This window comes from Suricata suricatta, chromosome 1 (genome assembly GCF_006229205.1).
Source record: "Suricata suricatta isolate VVHF042 chromosome 1, meerkat_22Aug2017_6uvM2_HiC, whole genome shotgun sequence".
NCBI classification, from domain to species: domain Eukaryota; kingdom Metazoa; phylum Chordata; class Mammalia; order Carnivora; family Herpestidae; genus Suricata; species Suricata suricatta.
In genome coordinates, this window is record NC_043700.1 from 46,434,167 (window position 1) to 46,451,748 (window position 17,582).

Here is a 17,582-nt window from a genome sequence, read left to right on the forward strand (position 1 = left end):
TGGGATACACAAGCATGCTTGGGTTCCTGTTCCTCTTCTCATTGTTCTGCTTCCATCCTGTCTGTCATTAGTTTGGTAGTAGTTGCTCCTTCTCCATCTGCGCTCATCAAAACAGCCCTGTTGCTGCATTCCTGGAGGAGGGGGAAGGAGCCAGGACCCCCTTCCAGAGGCAAAGCTGGCTTTTAAGAATATTGTTGGTATCAGGGTGCCTGGGTGGCACAGTTGGCTAAGCATCTGACTCTTGACCTCAGATCAGGTCAGGTCATGATCTCACAGTTTGTGAGTGCAAGCCCTGCATCAGGCCCTGCATTGATGGCATGGAGCCTGCTTGAGATTCTGTCTCTCCTTCTCTCTGCCCACTCGCCCACTTGTGCTATTTCTCTCTCTCTCCAAATAAATAAATAAACTTTAAAAAATTAAAAAAATATATTGTTAGTGTTGATCTTCACCTTTCTAGTCAGATAATGAATGAAAGGGGGGGAAAACCCACTTTAATGTGGAATATTTCTTTAAGTCCTTAGTTTTGGCATTCTACTGAGATAAATTGCAGGGATCTATTTAATGTAAGAGTCGACTTCCTTGTTTGGCCAAGAATACGTTTTTATATCCTTTCTTTGACAGTCGTCTAGAGACTCTGCTCCCAAAAGGAGGCTGTGGTTTAGCTCTTTCCAATCTTCATGCAGTTGGCATTTATATGCTAACATCTCGTATGGTGATAATTTTTTTATATATGGAATAAACTGTATGTCAGGGTAATTGAAAAGAAAATCCTATTCAACTCAGAATGTTAAGCAAAAGCTAGAATTTCTTGACTTGTGATTTAAGTTACACTTAAAATAGGTTCGCTGTGGTAACATTGGAAACCTTTAGACATCAGTGTAACTTATTTTATTGCCTAACCTGCACTGTCATATGGTGGCTATTGAACATTTGAAATGTGGCTGGTTCCAACTGAGATAACGCTATGTAGGAAATACCTTCCAGATTTCAGAGACTTAATACCAAAGAAAAAGGTAAAATATCTTATTAATAATTTTTGTATTGACAGCATATTGAAATGATTAATACTTTAAATATATTGGGTTGAATGTTAAATTATTTAAAGCAGCATTAGATTTCAAATCAATAATTAATAGTAAATAATATTTTAAATTAATCTCACATGTTTCCTTTTACTTGTTTCAATTGGCTAATAGAAAGTTTTAAATTATACATGTGGCTCGCATTGTATTTCTGTTTGTTGGCACTGGGCAAACCTCATCACTGCTTTCCCCGATGATTTCATTTGTCTGACTTATCCTGTCCCTCCTAGTTTATGTCTTGCCCAGATATTCTCTCCTTCCTGCTTCTCTTTTGGGAAAGAGTTTCCCTAGGATCAGTGGGCACGGAATCCTTTCGCCAGACTAACTGTGGCCCTGGTCAATGTGTCATTCCTACCTTCGTGTGGTCACTCAAATCCACCATCTCCTTTATTCCCGTGTCTGCCATCCTGTTCCCCCTGGGTGACTAATGCAGTGGTGTGCCCTTACCTTGCTTTCTAGTGTCCCTCTCTGCATCCATGTCATGTATTACTGCTGGGCCCCTCCCTTCTTAACTGCGACATTAGTCTACTCTCCCCCGTTCTCACAAGTTCTCATGGCTGTCTTGGTTTTCTGCAGTGTCTAATCCAGACTCGGGGCCCTTCATGTTCAGGCTCCCAGTTGCCTTGCTGGCTTTTTTTCACAAGATGCTCCATTAAACACTTGGCCTTTGGCCACACAGATCATTTGCCCTGTTAAACTCAGCCACAAGCATTGCCCCCTTCTAGAATTTGCTCCTGCTACCCTGTGATGTTTCCCCTACAGTATCATTTCCCCTCCCCTACTCTCTCCCACCCTTAAAAACCAACTTCAGATGCTCTCTCTTCCATGAGATCTTCCATGATGCACAAATCTAGAAGCTCTTTGTCTCCTTGAACTCCTATGGTGCTTGTGCTAGTCTTAAGGCTCAATCACAGTCCATCTTGTAATATGGTCATGGGTATATTTGTCCAGCCTTCTAAAATTACAGTAAGCTCATTGAGCATTGATTTTATATCTTCTCTCCCTTAGTATACAGCATAAAGTTAACACAGAGTTGAGATAAGTGAAGGAAGGAAGGCAAAAATGAATACATTTTAAAATTTTTTTTAGTGTTTGTTTTTGAGAGAGAGACAGAGTGCAAGTGGGGGAGAGGCAGAGAGAGAGGGAAACACAGAATCTGAAGGAGGCTGCAGGCTCTTAGGGCTGTCAGCACAGAGCCCTATGCAGGGCACCAGCCCACAAACTGAGAGATCATGACCTGAGCTGAAGTCAGACACTTAACCAGCCGAGCCACCCAGATGCCCCAAAATGAATGCGGTTTTTTAAACTATAATCTCAAGATTGACATGCCACACATAGTGTGTATGTGTGTCTTTGTCTAAGGCAAGAAGGTGAGAAATACATCAGTTTAGTGGGGAAAAACCACTAGGCTGGGAGTCAAGAAATTGGACTGCTGACCCCATTCTCCCCCACACTGCTAGTATGAGATCTCATGCATATCCTTTTCATGCTCTGAGCTTTGGTCTTGAGGTATAAGGTCCTTTCCGGTTCTTACATACTGTCTCTTTACAATGTCTACATGTTGGTGTCTTCTTCCCACAGGGCAGTGGCCAGTTTGAATACTCCCTTCGTACCAGCAGATCCCCGTGTACCCCCAATGGAGAGAATCAAAGCCAATCCTGTTTTTGATTACCAGCTCTACTTTCAAGAACCAGTAAGTTCAGGCTCCCGAGAGCAGCGATCCCAGCAAGGTTTTTGTTCTTCCTTGCCCTTTTCTCTCTTCTTCTCCCCCAATCAACTTGATTTTCTCTGTGCTGGGTAACTTCCCATGGCCTTGGTCAGAAATGATTTTACACCTGGGCTCAGGTGAACCTGACTCCACAGCCCAGCGACGCCTTTCCAGGGGATGACATGTTTCTGTGTGTGTGCATTTGGGGTAGTGGAGGGCAGGAAGTAGGGGTGATGGTGTAGTGGGGTTCTCCTGTTTCTCTGAAATTGTGAAGTGAGGGGCTGAGCACAGGTCTGGAGCCGCTGTCCCTTAGTTCTGTGCCTGTGATTAATAAAGCCAGTTAGATCTTCAAAATATACTTGGTTGAATTTTTGTTATTTAACAATACACATAACCCAAAACTTACCATCTTAACCATTAAAAAAAATTTTTTTAACATTTATTCATTAATGAGAGAAAGCACGAGAGCGTGAGTTGGGAGAGACAACAGAGAGAGAGGGAGACACAGAATCAGGACACACACTCCAGGCTCTGAGCTGTCAGCACAGAACCCACCTGATGCAGGGCTCGAACTTCCTGACCGTGAGATCATGACCTGAGCTGAAGTTGGACAGTTAATGGATTGATCCACCCAGGCGCCCCAACCATTTTTTAGTGTACAGATCAGTGGCATTAAGTACATTCACTTTGCTGTACAGCCACCTTCACCGTCCATCTCTAGAACGTTTTCATCGTGCAGATACAAGACTCTGTACCCAGGCAACACTGACTCCCCTTCCCTCTTCCCTCCAGCTCGTGGCACCAGCATTCTGCTTTCTGTCTCTGAATTTAACTACTCCAGGCACCCCATAGAAGTGGAGTCCTAGATAGTATGTATCTTTTTGTGTCTGGATTATTTCACTTTAGCTTAACATACTCAGGACTATTATTTTTTTAATGTTTATTTCTTTATTTTGAGAGAGAGAGACAGAATCCCAAGCAGGCTCCATGCTGAGCCAGCGTGGGGCTTGATCCCACAACCGTGAAATCATGACCTGAGCTGAAATCAAGAGTTGGATGCTTAAGGGGCGCCTGAGTGGTCAGTTGATTGAGTGTCCAACTTCGGCTCAGGTCATGATCTCACGGTCCGTGGGTTCAAGCCCCACATGGGGCTCTGTGCTGACAGCTCAGAGCCTTGAGCCTGCTTCAGATTCTGTGTCTCCCTCTCTCTCTCTGCTCCTCTCCTGCTTGCACTCTCTCTCTTTCTCTCTCTCTCTCTCTCTCTCTCTCAAAAATAAACAACAAAAAAAGAAGAGTTGGATGTTTAACCGAGGTGCCCCAACATTTTCAGGATTATTCCATGTGGTAGCACATGTCAGAATTTTCATCCTTTTTAGGACTAATAATACTCCATTGTATGTGTAGACCACATTTTGTTTATCCATTTCATCCTTCCATGCACACTTGGGTTGCAGTTATTCCTTCTTTTTGAGCACCGAATGCCAAGTAAGTGGTTCTATTCCAAACCACACTGTGTTCTCCTGTCTTTGAGCTGAGCAGACAGGGGCCCTGGGGGTTCAGGAACTGGTCCAAGACCTGGTCCTGGTTGGGCTTGACCTAGTTTTGACTTCAAAGCCTACGTGCCTCCCCCTAAGCCACTCTGGGAGGGAGCTTGGACTTTGTTGTGTGTGCCCTGCTCATCCAAACAGAGTGGGAAGGAGCAAACCGAGATAAGCTCCAAGGCCTGATTGACAAAAGTGACCTGGCCCCAGAGGGGGAGTGGGGGGAGTGGGCTAGCTGCCTACTGACTTTGTAAGGCAAAGTTTTGGGCTTCAAACGTTCTTCCAGTCATTGTGGAAAAATCAGTACCTCCACTGTTATGTTGTGGCTGCTGGGTTTAAAATCTGTAGGAAGAGAATGAAACTGTTCTTAAGAACGAAGCCTCTCAGTAGGGAAATGTTAAATATTCAAATCAGTGATCTGGCTATTGAAAGGTACCCAGGAAGTGGGCTTGCGGTGAATTCATCTGCTGAGGCTGGACTGGATAGGCACAGTGCTGGGTCTTAAGGAGAAACCATGCCCTGGGGTCCTGCCAGCATCTCCAATCCTACTTAGCAACCGGGCAAGTCCCTTCCTACCTCTGGTCCTCAGTTTCCTCATCCAAAAAAGGATTTGCCTCATTGGATGGTTTTCAAATAGGTAACAGCTTCAAATGTAAGCTGAATTCAAGCCAGTAAATAAAGCATGATGTATAGACCACCTGTTTAATTCAGGGGTGGGTGCTAGAACCCCTTGTTCCTACCTCTCTCCTTCCAAACCCGTCCCCACCACTGGGCAGACAGCCAGGAGGAGGCGCCGTGAGCCCTCAAGGTCACACTGGATGAATTCAGCCCTAGGAAGGCTACTGTGTGGACCACAGGGTGCCCGTCCCTCCCACCTCTGTAATGGCTTGCTGAGCACAAGGTGTGGCTTAGGTGAATTCCAAGGTTAGATTCAGCTCCCCTAGCTCTTTGAAATCTGAGCCAATGTGTTTTCTTTCACGTCTTGCAAATTTGCCAAGTCTGGTGGAGACTACAATTAAAAGGTGTGCTTTTCTTTTTTTTCTCAGCAAAGAGATGATAGGCTTTGCATTTGTGTAGTTAGAAAGAGGAGGAGGCAGCTCCGGGTAGCAAAGACAAATAGGATGGGCTGGGTAATTTGAGTGTGACAAGCTCCATGTTTTAATCCTTAAGATTCTTCAGGTCCTTGTTTAGCCTGGGAATATTTGACCGCCCCTCCGCCCCGAAATCAGCACATGGTCAGTGCATGCCCTTTTCCACCTCCCAGCACTGGTCCCTCTTACTCCTCCTTAGCATACGTGTCTTTGGAAAAGGGTGTGTAGCAGCACCTGTGCGTGTTGATGAGGCTTTTGGGGGGTTGAAAGTGAGGTTCACAGAGTTGGGAGTTGATGGCCAAGAAAGAATTCTTAAAGTTGTGTTTGGTGCAAAAAGGTGATTTTATTAAAGTGTTGTGGAATCTGGTCTGGATCACCTGGCATAAGAACCAAGCGGCACTCGGAGAGCTTGGAGGGCAGGAGGTTTTATTCACGCACCCCTCACCTCAGAGCTCAGAGGAGCTCATTCTCCTGAGGTCTGAGCCCAGAACCTCAGCAAAGGGAACAATTTATAGCCTGTTACTTCTGCATTCCGCATTAGTGCGACAAGCAGGGTGGGAAGAAGAACCCGGAAGCTGGAGTCTTTGATCAGGGACAGGTATTTCCTTATCAGGCCTGTCGGCCATCTTATAACAGATTTTTCCCTATCAAAAGCATGGGGACGTACCCATGGGCAGGAAGAGCTGCCCCGGGACCATGAGGAGAGACTTGTTTTGTACTATGGAGTTGGGGGAGGTAAAGTCCAGGGGAAGTTTCCAACAAAATTTTCATATGCTAAAGGAGCCTCCCAGGATCCTGGAGGCCTAGCTGTTGTCAAGCTATGGTTGTTTTCTCCTCTGGCAAACATTAGCATTCAGACAGTAGCGGGTTGGGGAACCTAGATGGCTCAGTCAGTCAAGTGTCCGGTTTCGGCTCAGGTCATGATCTCATGGTTTGCAGGTTCAAGCCCAGCATCAGGCTCTGTGCTGACAGCTAGCTCAGAGCCTGGGGCCTGCTTCAGATTCTGTATCTCTCTTTCTCTTTGACCCTTCTCTGCTCGCACTGTCTCTCTCTGTCTCTTGAAAATGAATAAAAAACATTAAAAAATATTAAAAAAAAACAGTAGGGAGCTCCTGGGGAAACGTTTTGCTCTGCCTGCCTCAAGTATTTGCCAATGGGCTACAGGTTAGAAGGAAATTTAGTTCTATCTGCCGTTTGCTTCTGCCTTTGTTTCCCCCATCAGGTGTGGGTATCTGGAACCAGATAGAAAGCTAGAGGCTATAGAAGCTAGAGCAACCCACAGCCCACTTTTAAGAATGTAACCAGCTGAGAATCTAGGTGATGGAAAGGAAATGACAGGGAGCAGTCAAGAAGAGACGGTTTCGCCTGGTGGAAGGGCACCCCAACATCCACCAAGGATTTTCTCCTCCCTCACAGTGTTCCGAGTCTCCCTCAATCCCCAGAACACACCTGGTAACCACCACCCCCATCCCCGGCTGCCAGGCTATGGGGACAGCTGGTGACTTGTTCCTGTGTTTAGATAATTTATGCTTGGTACTTTAAAAAAAGTTCCGAGTTGTGTAAAATAAAAAGTTATATCCCCTTTCACTCATCTAGAAGTAGCTACTATGAATAGTTTCGTGAGTATTTCCCAGACACTTCTTAAAAATACGCTTTTGTAGGGGGGAGGCGGGGAGGGAGCACGCATGTACGCCTATGAGTGCACATGTAGTTTTTATATAGATGGAATCCTGCCGCTTTTTCACTTACTAGGTTGTGGGCAGATTTTCCTGCCGGTAGGTATAGATTTACCTCGTTCGTTGTGATGGCTGCTTGGTGCTTCACAAGCCGGGTGCCCCGTCATTTATTTGACCAAACCTCCATTGAATGATGATATTATTTTGGTTGTCTTTCACAGCTGAATAATACAGTTTATTTTATTTATTTTTTAAAAACTTTTTTATGTCTTTATTATTTTGAGAGACAGAGAGTGAGGGGGGAGAAGGGCAGAGACAGAAGGAGACACAGAATCTGAAGCAGGCTCCAAGCTCTGAGCTGTCAGTACAGAGCCCGACGTGGGGCTCAAACCGGTGGACTGTGAGATCATGACCTGAGTCAAAGTCGACGCTTAACCAACTGAGCCACCCAGGTGCCCCAATACATTTTTTTTTAATTTTGTTAAGTTTATTCATTTTGAGAGAGAGAGAGAGAGAGCATGCATGAGCAGGGGAGGGAGGAGAGAGGGAGAGAGAGAATCCCAAGTAGGCTCCATGCTGTCAGTACAGAGCCCAACATGGGACTCACACCCACAAACCGTACAATCACGACCTGAGCCAAGACCGAGAGTTGGATGCTTAACCAACTGAGCCACCCAGGTCCCCCTGAATAATACATTTTATTATTTTTTTAAGTTTATTTACTTATTCTGGGTTGGGGGTACAGAGAGAGAGTGGGAGAACCCCAAGCAGACTCTGTGACGCCAGTGTGGAGACCAGTGCGGGGCTCGGACCCACAAACCGTGAGATCATGACATGAGCCAGAATCAAGAGTCAGGTGCTCAACTTACTGAGCCACCCAGGCACCCCTTGAGCAAAACATTTAAAAGACAGTGCCACTGTGTACGGCCTTACGCACCAAGGCTTTGAGGTGATGGTTTTAGAACTTGGGCCTTCCTTGGAGGAAACCGTTTGCATTTTATTTTCGTTTTCTTAAATGAGTAGTGGTATAGTAAAAAGACCCAAATACTGAGGTGGTTGAAGTCTGGGGTTCTCGTGTCCAGCCCAGCTATTTGTGATGTGCCAGGCTTTGAAGTGAGTCCCGCTCCAACCTGAGAGTCTTCACCGGTGAGGTGGCCTTCCCTGCTCGGCACTGTGGTAAAGCGCAAAGGAGACCCCCGGGGGGAGGTGGCTTCAGAGTGCCACGGGTCTTCTCCCGGACCTTCCTGGGCCTGACCCCCCTCGCTCTCCTACATGCCTAGCTGAACACGGAAAGTCCTTTTCTCTTTTGACCCAGATTTCCAGTGGCATTTTGCACCTCAGGGACAACCCCCGCCCCCAGCCCTGCGTTGTGGCTTACTTTGAGGAAACCCTGCCCCATCCTTTCAGGGGGATCTGAGTAATTATCTGAGTAATTATGAGGTAGGCACAGCATGAAGCAGAGTTGCTGGCCCCACCCCTTGACGGGAGGAATGCTTGCTCCCCTCTGCCCTCCCAGACGTGTCTTCTAGTGTTGGTTGTAGGACAGACAGAGGTTGCCTGAGCTCGTGCTTTGAGGACCTGCCATTTGATTTAAGTGGCTGTCTCCACTGTCACAGCAATGAAACGATAGACCCAATCAAGTGCATCTTCTGAGGCTGGATATCTTGGAAGGAACAAAAGGGGAGATTAGAGAGGAGAAATCCCACTGGGTAGGGAAGCAGGAGGAGGGTGTCTCTGGGAGGAGATCTGAAGGAGGTCGAGAAGATGGCTGCCATGGCCTCCCAGCCGTAGAGACCTTCCTGGCCCAGGAGGTGGGTGAGAATTCCTCCCCCACCAGCACTCCGGGAGAAAAGTCTAGACTAACCTTGGTCTTCTTCATTGTATCCTCCACGTCTGGGGTTCCTCCAACAGTGAGTGGAACACGTGCATGGGGAGGAAACGGGATGGAGGCATATGACGAGGTTTTGGGAGCCAGATCCCGCCCTGTCATCCTGCTGGTGGCTGAGGTGCACACCCCCATGAACCCCGAGGTTACGCAGGCCCTAGTTCCTTTCCCCTCAACCCCCCCAAATCAAAAGACTCCCCTGAAGTGTGTGTTATTTTTCCAGGGCTAACTATAACAATTACCACAAATTTGGTGGCTGGAAATGACAGAAATTTATGCTCTCGCCATTCTAGAGGCTAAAGTGTGAAATCAAGGGGCCCGCAGGTTTGGTTTCTTCTGAAGGCCTTGAGGGGGAATCCGTTCCATGCCTCTCTCCTAGCTTCTGGTGGGGCCAGGGACCCTTGGGGCTCTTTGATTTGTAACTTGGTCATTCATCTGAGATCCTACCGGTTTCATCCACAGAGACTCCATTGCCAAGCAAGGTCACATTCGCAGGTACCAGACATTAGATCTTGGACATACCTTTTTGGAGGCCATTCTTCAACCCACTACAGTGGAGGGGAAGCAATAACACTGGGGTACAAATGAAGATGCATTTCACCAGAAATTACATTTTCTTCATTGGTTCTTCAGATTGATTTTAATGATCACATTGAGAAGTGTGACAAGATATAGCCACACAGACATGTTTATCTACAGTTGGAAATATGTCTCAGGAGAGAGGGCAAAGCCAAGGATGCTCATACAAAGGCACAGAAAGCAGGGAGAAAAGAATTAGAAGTTTCCTCACAGCTGTGAGTTTCTGAGATTTCTCTAAAATAAAGAGAGGGGAGGAGAGGAAGGAGGTGGTTAGTAAGAAAGGCCAAGAGTTCTGATGCGTTCTCCAAGCTGGGTCTCACCGTCCACACACACCATAAAAGGTGAGACTTAAACAGCCTCAGCGTACTCTGAGACAGAGTGCCAGGATTCATGGACTTCCAAAGGCTTTGCTCTAGGGGCTTCTTTTAGAACCCAGAGCGGTCTTCAGTTCTCCTGCCCAGTGGTAGCTTTGGGTCACAAGAGAACAAATCCTGTCATTTGACTTCGTCCTGTCTACCTCCAGCTGGGGCTGATGTGCCTTGGTAGGCAAGTATGAACTCCCAGTCGAGGGCCACATCACGTAGAAGACATCCCCACCATAGCCTTTCTCTCCTGTTCCTGTCTCTCTTCTTTCCCTCCCTTCTGTTTCTCCTTCCCACCCACCCAGCCTTGGTTGGGTACCTACTATTACCATGTTGTGTCTGTGGGAACAAAAATAGGAAGACGATACTATGTGTGTCCATAAAAACTCATAGGCTCGTGAGTGAACCAGATCCAATAATAGACATTTCTTTTTTGTTGTTTCAATGTTTATTTTATTTTGAGAGACAAGAAAGAACAGGAGCAGGTAAGAGGGTGGACAGAGAGGGAGAGAGAATTCCAAGCAGCTTCCACGCCATCATGACTTGGGCTGAAATCAAGAGTCGGTTGCTCAACTGACTGAGCCACCTCGGTGCTCAAAAACAGACATTTCTGATGCAATCTAATCACTTTAATGATGGAGATACTAATAATAATGATAATTACCATTTATTGGCGTTTCACCTGTGTGTCAGACATTATAAGAAATAGGCATTATCATGATCTCATATAATCCTTACAAAACTCCCAATTTATAGATGAGAAAATTGAGGCTCTAGAATATTAAGTTGTCTAGTTAGTTAAGTATCAAGACTGGGGCTTGAAGCCTTGTTTGCTGGGTTCCAAAGTCCATCCTTTCATCTCTGCTCAGGAGCACAGAGAGAGACGCCCCGTCCAGCAAGCTCGCAGGAATCTTGTCATTGGTCCGTGGGACTTAAAAATACGGTATCACCTTTTATAAATCACAGATCAGTTGGTATCAGCAGGGCACATAACCAGAGTACAAATGTTACTGTCCTCTCCCCTTTCTGGCCTTCACCTTTGTCCTCATTCTTTCTGTTGATCTGATTTACTTTCCTGTGGGCGGACAGACTTATTTACTTTTTTGATCCCTTTGATTTTTTATTGACCCATTTGGCATCCATGTGCTCTTTTAAGAGCCATTCGTGGGACAAACCCCTGTCCAGAGCTCTGCACCTGGGGAGACTCCTCCCCACCCTGAGCTCATGGACAGCAGATGTTTCTGGGACAGGGATGACTCCCAATAAATAGGAATGATGACCCATGTGACATGCGTGGCTGAGCAGGGTTGTTATCCATCCTTAAAATGCACTTCCTTCCATGGCTATTTCTTGCCTTGGTGTTCATCACGGACCAGAAGGTCATGACTGAATGGTCATCGTGGTTGAATCTTACAAATGTGAGGGGATTCTAAGGGACACACTGACACTGCTTGCATCAGAAAATCTGAAAGCACAGACATAGTGCTGCGGATGATGAATGTCTCCTTCCGTGCACGATGCCCTCTCATAAATCAGGAGCTCTCATGATGTCATTGTGCCGAACAAATGAAGCGCTCTGTAGCGGGGCGTCTAAAGTGTGCAGGGCTGAGGGCTGCTGGTCACTAGAGGGCTTCAGACACCTGGCTTACAGCACCCTCCTTTCTGGGAACATTAAGGGGAGGAGAGGGAGGAACATATGTTCAGCCCCTGCTCTCTCCTAGGACCCATCCCAGAGGCTCCCAAGTGAATGTTCCCCTGCCCTCAAAGTGGCCTAAGGTGGGCATCGTAAAGCTCCATGGGATCCAACAAGAATAGAATTCTATTATTGGGATGGCAGGCGGCGGGACTTCCTGGAAGAGGCTGTGTTGGGTACAGGTGTTGAAGGCTTCTTGAAAGCCACACTGAGGGAATGAGGTGTTCTTGGTGGAATTTCCAGTGTGTTAAACCAGGGAGGGAGAGAGTAAGGGCACCCATTCAGAGGACTCTGTCGTCCATTTCAGCTAGTGCCTGGGTACGTTCAGGTGAGCAGTGGGAAAGGAAGAGAAAAACATAGATTGGCACGGTACTATAGACTGACTGGTTCCTCCCAAATTCTCAGGCTGAAATCCAGATCCTCAGTGTGAGGGTATTCAGAGGTGGGGCCCTTAGGAGGTGATTGGGTCGGGGGGGGGGGGGCCCTCATGACTAGGAAGCGCCCTCCCCAGAGAGTGCTTTCTCGCCCTTTCTGCCATGTGAGGGCACAGCCAGAAGATGGCCTGGTATGAGGCAGAAAGACAGTAAATCTGCAGGCACCCTGATCCCAGACTTCCCAGCATCCACACTGAGAGATGTCGGTGTTTATAAGCTTCCTGGTTTATGGTGTTCTCTTATGGCAGCCCGAACGGACTAAGACACACTGTCACACTGCCACACTCTTTCTCGGTGTCCTGGCATATGGTCTCCTTAGGACCATGTTGGGGAAGGATCGTGGTTCTTTCCGAGCAGCTGACCCTGCTGGATCCCTGCCTCAGGGACGACTATCTTTCTTACACGGGTTTTATAACAGCTTTCAGGTCCAAGGGCTTTCCATTTCCAGAAAAGACTGGATTAAAATTTTCTTTTTATGCCCTAAAAGCATCATGTCCATCTACTGATGGATCTAGAAGCCCCTTGACACCCCATCTTAGTGTCTGGCTGTGCTCCTGGGTGGGGGATTGGGGTAAGAAGGAAGGGGCGGTGAGGAGACACGGATGCAGACCCAGAGTTTCCAGCAAGAATGTCTTCCCCCGATCTCAGCGTGAATCGGCACCTCAGTCCACACCCACCCTGGGGACGTCTGTTTTGTACATTAGCATCTCTTCTTAGCCCTATTTGCCAGAGAAGGGGCCCCATATCTGTGGAACTGATGGAACAAGTTCAAGTCAGAACTAATCCAACTGTGCATAAACCAGAGACCTGGAAATGACCAAAGCACCATGTTAGATTAGGCATTCTATGTAACAACACTCCCATGGAGGCACCTGATAATTTGTCAACACAAGGGCTGTGTGGCCTGGCTCTTAACAAGGCACCCTTGCTGCCCAGTCGTGGGCTTAGGATAATGGTCCATACTAATTTTAGGCCGATCTCAATGAAGTTGGTTCTGAAGCTGCCACAGCAAAATGAGATACATGAATGGAACAATTTTTGGCTTCTTGGAATCATTGGAACTGGTCCTTCCTCAGCCCCAGCCTCCTCCTTTCCCAGCCCGCCCCCATTCCCTTAAAGAGCGTGTAACAAGTAAGATGTTCTCATTGTAGGAATTTTGAAAAACAGAAAAGAGGGCAACATCCATAAACCCACCTCCCAGGGGGACCACTGTTAGCATGTTGTATTTTATTTGAAGCTTAAAAAAAAAACCAAAAACAAGTGTTTCAATGTGAAAACCCAAACTAATGCACTTCTAACGAAACTCAGGCAGGATGGGATGGAGGCGGGGGCTTCTGGCTGTCAGTCAGATGGGGGGGTCTCAAGGCTCGGGTTCAGGATTTCTGTGGAGTCCTTCCTTTTGATTTCTTAATATTTTTAGGGAGTGGCTGAGGCTGAACTGGAACAGAACCTGAGCCGGACTTTCAAAAGCTTCTTCAGAGCAAGTGATGAGATGAAGGTTGGTGGGGTAGGGGGAGGAGTGGTGCAGTGGGGTGGTGGGGAGGAGGGCAGGCTGCAGAGGTACAAAGGCCTCTGGAATGCATCCCTGGAAGGGGGAGGGGTCCTGGGGTATGGCAGGGTCTGGAAATGAGCAACTTGGCCTTCTTTCCTTTTTTTTTCTTAAGTTTATTTATTCATTTTGCAAGAGACCAAGATAGCACAAGAGGAGGAGGGGCAGAGAGAATCCCAACCGGGCTCCCCATTGTCAGTGCAAAGCCCCCATGGGGCTTGAACTCATGAACCATGAGATCATGACCTGAGCCGAAATCAAGAGTCGGATACCCAACAGACTGAGCCACCCAGGCACCCCTTTCCGCCGCTGTAGTCAGGGTGATTGAGGTCCTCACTCTACCGTTCCCCTCATTACGAGGAAAGGTTATGACCTCTCTGTCACACACAGACAGGGCTTTGAAACTAACATCAAAGAGAGTTTATAATGGCAACAGTTTAGAAATCATGCATGACCTGCCACTACCATTTTCACATGCCTAACTGTTTATCAAAGTCCCAAATCAATTGCTATCACTAACCCTCATCTTGAAAAGGAGCCTAGAATGCTTCACCTCCATAACTCGGCCTGCCATCCGTCTCGTGTGTTGGCTGTCGCTGTCACCCCTGTTGTTCATACAGTCAGTGCCACTGAGGCATCCCCGAGTTTGCCGGTCACCACGGGCATCTTGCCCCTTTGCATTTGGTTCAGTTTCTTCCCTCCTGAAGGACCTTCTTTGGTAGTTCTCTCAATAAGGGTCTGCTGATAGTAAACTTAACAATGTTTTGGCCTGAGCATATCTCTGTTTTGTTTTTCAGTCTTGTAGAATAGTTCATCCAAATCTAGAATTCCAGGTAGAAGCGTCTGTCCCTGCTAATGACGAACCAGCCTGAGGTCTGCCCGCTTGTATTCAGTGGTGTCTGATCTCCAGTTGAATACATCTTTGAAGTTCTCTTTTTAATGTCAATGAACAGGGTTTTGTGTGTGGTTTTTTTGTTTGTTTGTTTTGTTTCTGTGGGGTTTTTGTATGAAAGTTGTATGTGGTTCTTTTTCAAATCATTCTAATCTCTTAAGATAGAGTCTTGTAATGTTCTCGTTTTGTAGGTCTTTCTTTTATGTCTTTAATGCTTAACATTAAGCATACTTATTTTTTTCATTCTCTCTCTCTTCAAGTTCTATTATTTGATATTCTTGGAGACTCTTATGTTACTGTTTGCTGTGTTTGCTGTCTCTTGCAATGGGACGTGTGTGTGAGAGAAATAGTTTTAGAGTTTCAGTTTGTGAGCTCAACTTGAGCATCACTGAATCTGCACCAATCTGCTTCAGCTGCGACTGAGAAAAGGCCCTCCTGTGCCTCAGCATTTGCTTCTAACACCCGGCCTCCCACTGGCATTGCTAGCCCAGGCTCACTTTTCTTCTTGTTTACTTTGCATCTTGGGGGTTTCCAGATCACGCAGACAGAGCAAATCCAAATCCAGACGCCTATGAAAGCAGGCTTTCAGCCATGAATTCCTGGGAGAACTTTTTGTGGTTTCCTCTTAGAATCAAACTGGAATGAAACAACGCCTTTCACATTTGCTCTGCGTGATGGGTGGATTTTTTTCTAGTCCATCCTTAACTGAAGACTGCAGATTAACTGGATTTATAGTGGAGGGGCAGAGAGTATCTCTCTTTTTTATTTTTTTTAATGTTCTTTAAAAATTTATTTTGAGTGGGAGGAAGGAGAGAGAGAGAGAGAGAGAGAGAGAGAGAGAGAGAGAGAGAGAGAGAGGGAGAGAGAATCCCAAGCGGGCGAGCCCAACTTGGGGCTTGAACTCATGAACCATGAGATCATGGCCTGAGCTGAAATCAAGAGTCAGATGCTCAACCGACTGAGCCACCAGGCGTCCCAGGGACTATCTCGTTTTTAACTTCCCACCCACCATAGATCTTAGGTCTCATCTCTTGTTCCCATTGGTTGTGTCAACCCAAGTTCTTACACTATAAAGACCTTCAAAGCACCCAGGAGCAGCCTTGGCACGGAACCATGGCTGTTAGCCATCTCTGCTTTGACCCCTGAGGATGCGTTTGGCTCTCTCTCTGGGAGTTTAGTATGTTTGTGTAACCTGATGGCACTCGTAGGTCTTTGGTTGTGACAGGGTTTACAGATGACCCGTTCCAGCATATTTCCTTACTTCCCCCTCAATGACATTTCTGACTTTCCTCCCTACAGGCTTTTCTCTCCGTGAGCAGAGTCTGTGAAAGGGGTAAGAGTCTCTTAGGAGGGAAGGGGGCAGAGCGTCACAGCAGGAATCAGCTAAACGTGACATGAGTGTCCATCTGACCGCTATGAGCAGAAGCAGTGACCTGCTAGCTCTGAACTATGACTTGTTTAAGACAGGTCCCCACTGGTGACCAGCGCTCACCCTAGCCCTGGGCTGACTGCACGGCCTTGGGCCTTGGTCCCTTTCCCCCAGGGGACTTTAGACCCAAGATCTTAACAGTAAGAGCTTAGAGGACTCTTAGAGCTCATGAGGGCAGTCCTGCCTTCTGCTGATAAGGACCAAGATCTAAGATAGGAACTGACCTTGGCAGGATCATCTGGTGCACACGGGCCGGGGCCAGAGTCAGGCAGGACCCCAAGCCAGAACCCCTCTGTCATAATCTACTGGCCTTTCCTCCATCCTTGTACTGTGTTCCCATCACTCTCAGTACCTCCACATGACAACCATCTTTGTTGTTCCTCCTGGCTGCATGTAAGTGAGGAGTCAGGGCCCAGAACAGTCTGGAGCTCATCCTGTGACTCCCAGACCCAGCCCTGCTCCCGCGGAACCTTGGCTTGCAAGAATGCACGTGTATTTTCATTAATGACCGTGATCATTGCTACTTGTTTGATCACCTACTGTGTGCATCAAACACTGGCCCAGCCCCCTTCAGATATTTATGGTCCTTTAAAAATCCCATTGTTATCACTGCTCTACAGATGAGGAAAAGGGATCTCGGAAGAGTTAAGGAACTTGTTGAGAGTGGCTAGGCTGGGCTTAAAGTCCTTCTACCCTGAAGGCCATCCTCTTCTCACTGGTCCAGAACACCTTCTCCCACCCTCCCTCCCTCCCTCTCTTTCCTCTTTCATGCACCTATCCCTGCCTTCATTCCCCAAGCATTGGGAGCCCACACTTGATGTGAGGCAGGGGTAGATATCCAGACGCACAGAGCACAGTCGCTGCCCTCAGGGAGCCCAAGTCTCTTAGGGTGGCAGACAGCACGAGTAAAGTGTGGAGAGCAGGTAGGGGCTCTCTGGAGGTGCTGAGCGAGCCAGGAGCACCCACCTTGGGGGAGGCACTTGGATCATGTACCCCTGCGATGTGTCTCACACAAGCCTGCATCGCCCAGTTGCTCTACCTCGGAGGCCTGGTGAACCATCCCAGTTCAAGTGCCAACGTTAATAGCCCTTGTGACTGTCCTCTGTGAAATAGCCCCTGGACTTCCCATGATCATCACACGGTCACCACCACGGGGACTGGGGACTGCCAGGACACAGTGCACACCTCTGAAAACAGGATAGGATTCCACACGGTGCAAAGAACCGTGAGCATGCCAAAGGCAACAGAATCCGTGCTGCCTGCCCTGGATTTTCCTCTAAGCTGAGAGCAAAATCGGCACACATTTACGAAAGTCCTGAGAATCAGTGGGGGTACCTAAAGTTAAACTGTTTAGAAAAGGTTTAGTCTGGGGGAGAAGGTGGCTGCAGGGCTGGTAGGGCCTGGAGAAACAGTAAATAGTGTCATCCTGGAGTTACGTTGCGAGTTTCTGAGGGAGGGGGAGATGGTTGGTCCTGGAAGGCAAGGTCTGTGTGGGTGATATCATTGGGTTCCGGGGTGAAGAGGGGCATGAATTTAGAGCTTGAGAGGAGATGGGCTCCTTATGGAGAAGAAAGGGAGAAAGAATGAATGAAAGAGCGTGAGAAGCTTCCCTGGGAGTTCAGATGTGACGTGAGGGGCAGTCAGGTGCCCACCCTCAGCTG

At 47.4% G+C, this 17,582-nt stretch overlaps 1 protein-coding gene across 1 annotated transcript in view; it reads left to right on the forward strand.

The window, feature by feature from the left end:
- EPHX2 (epoxide hydrolase 2) overlaps positions 1 to 17,582 on the forward strand; it is a 61,346-nt gene that overhangs the window by 36,541 nt on the left and 7,223 nt on the right. Inside the window, exons 11-13 of the mRNA XM_029938286.1 lie at positions 2,664 to 2,775; positions 13,472 to 13,549; positions 15,792 to 15,825. Coding sequence (XP_029794146.1) covers positions 2,664 to 2,775; positions 13,472 to 13,549; positions 15,792 to 15,825 — 224 coding nt within the window. The remainder of the gene's footprint in view (positions 1 to 2,663; positions 2,776 to 13,471; positions 13,550 to 15,791; positions 15,826 to 17,582) is intronic.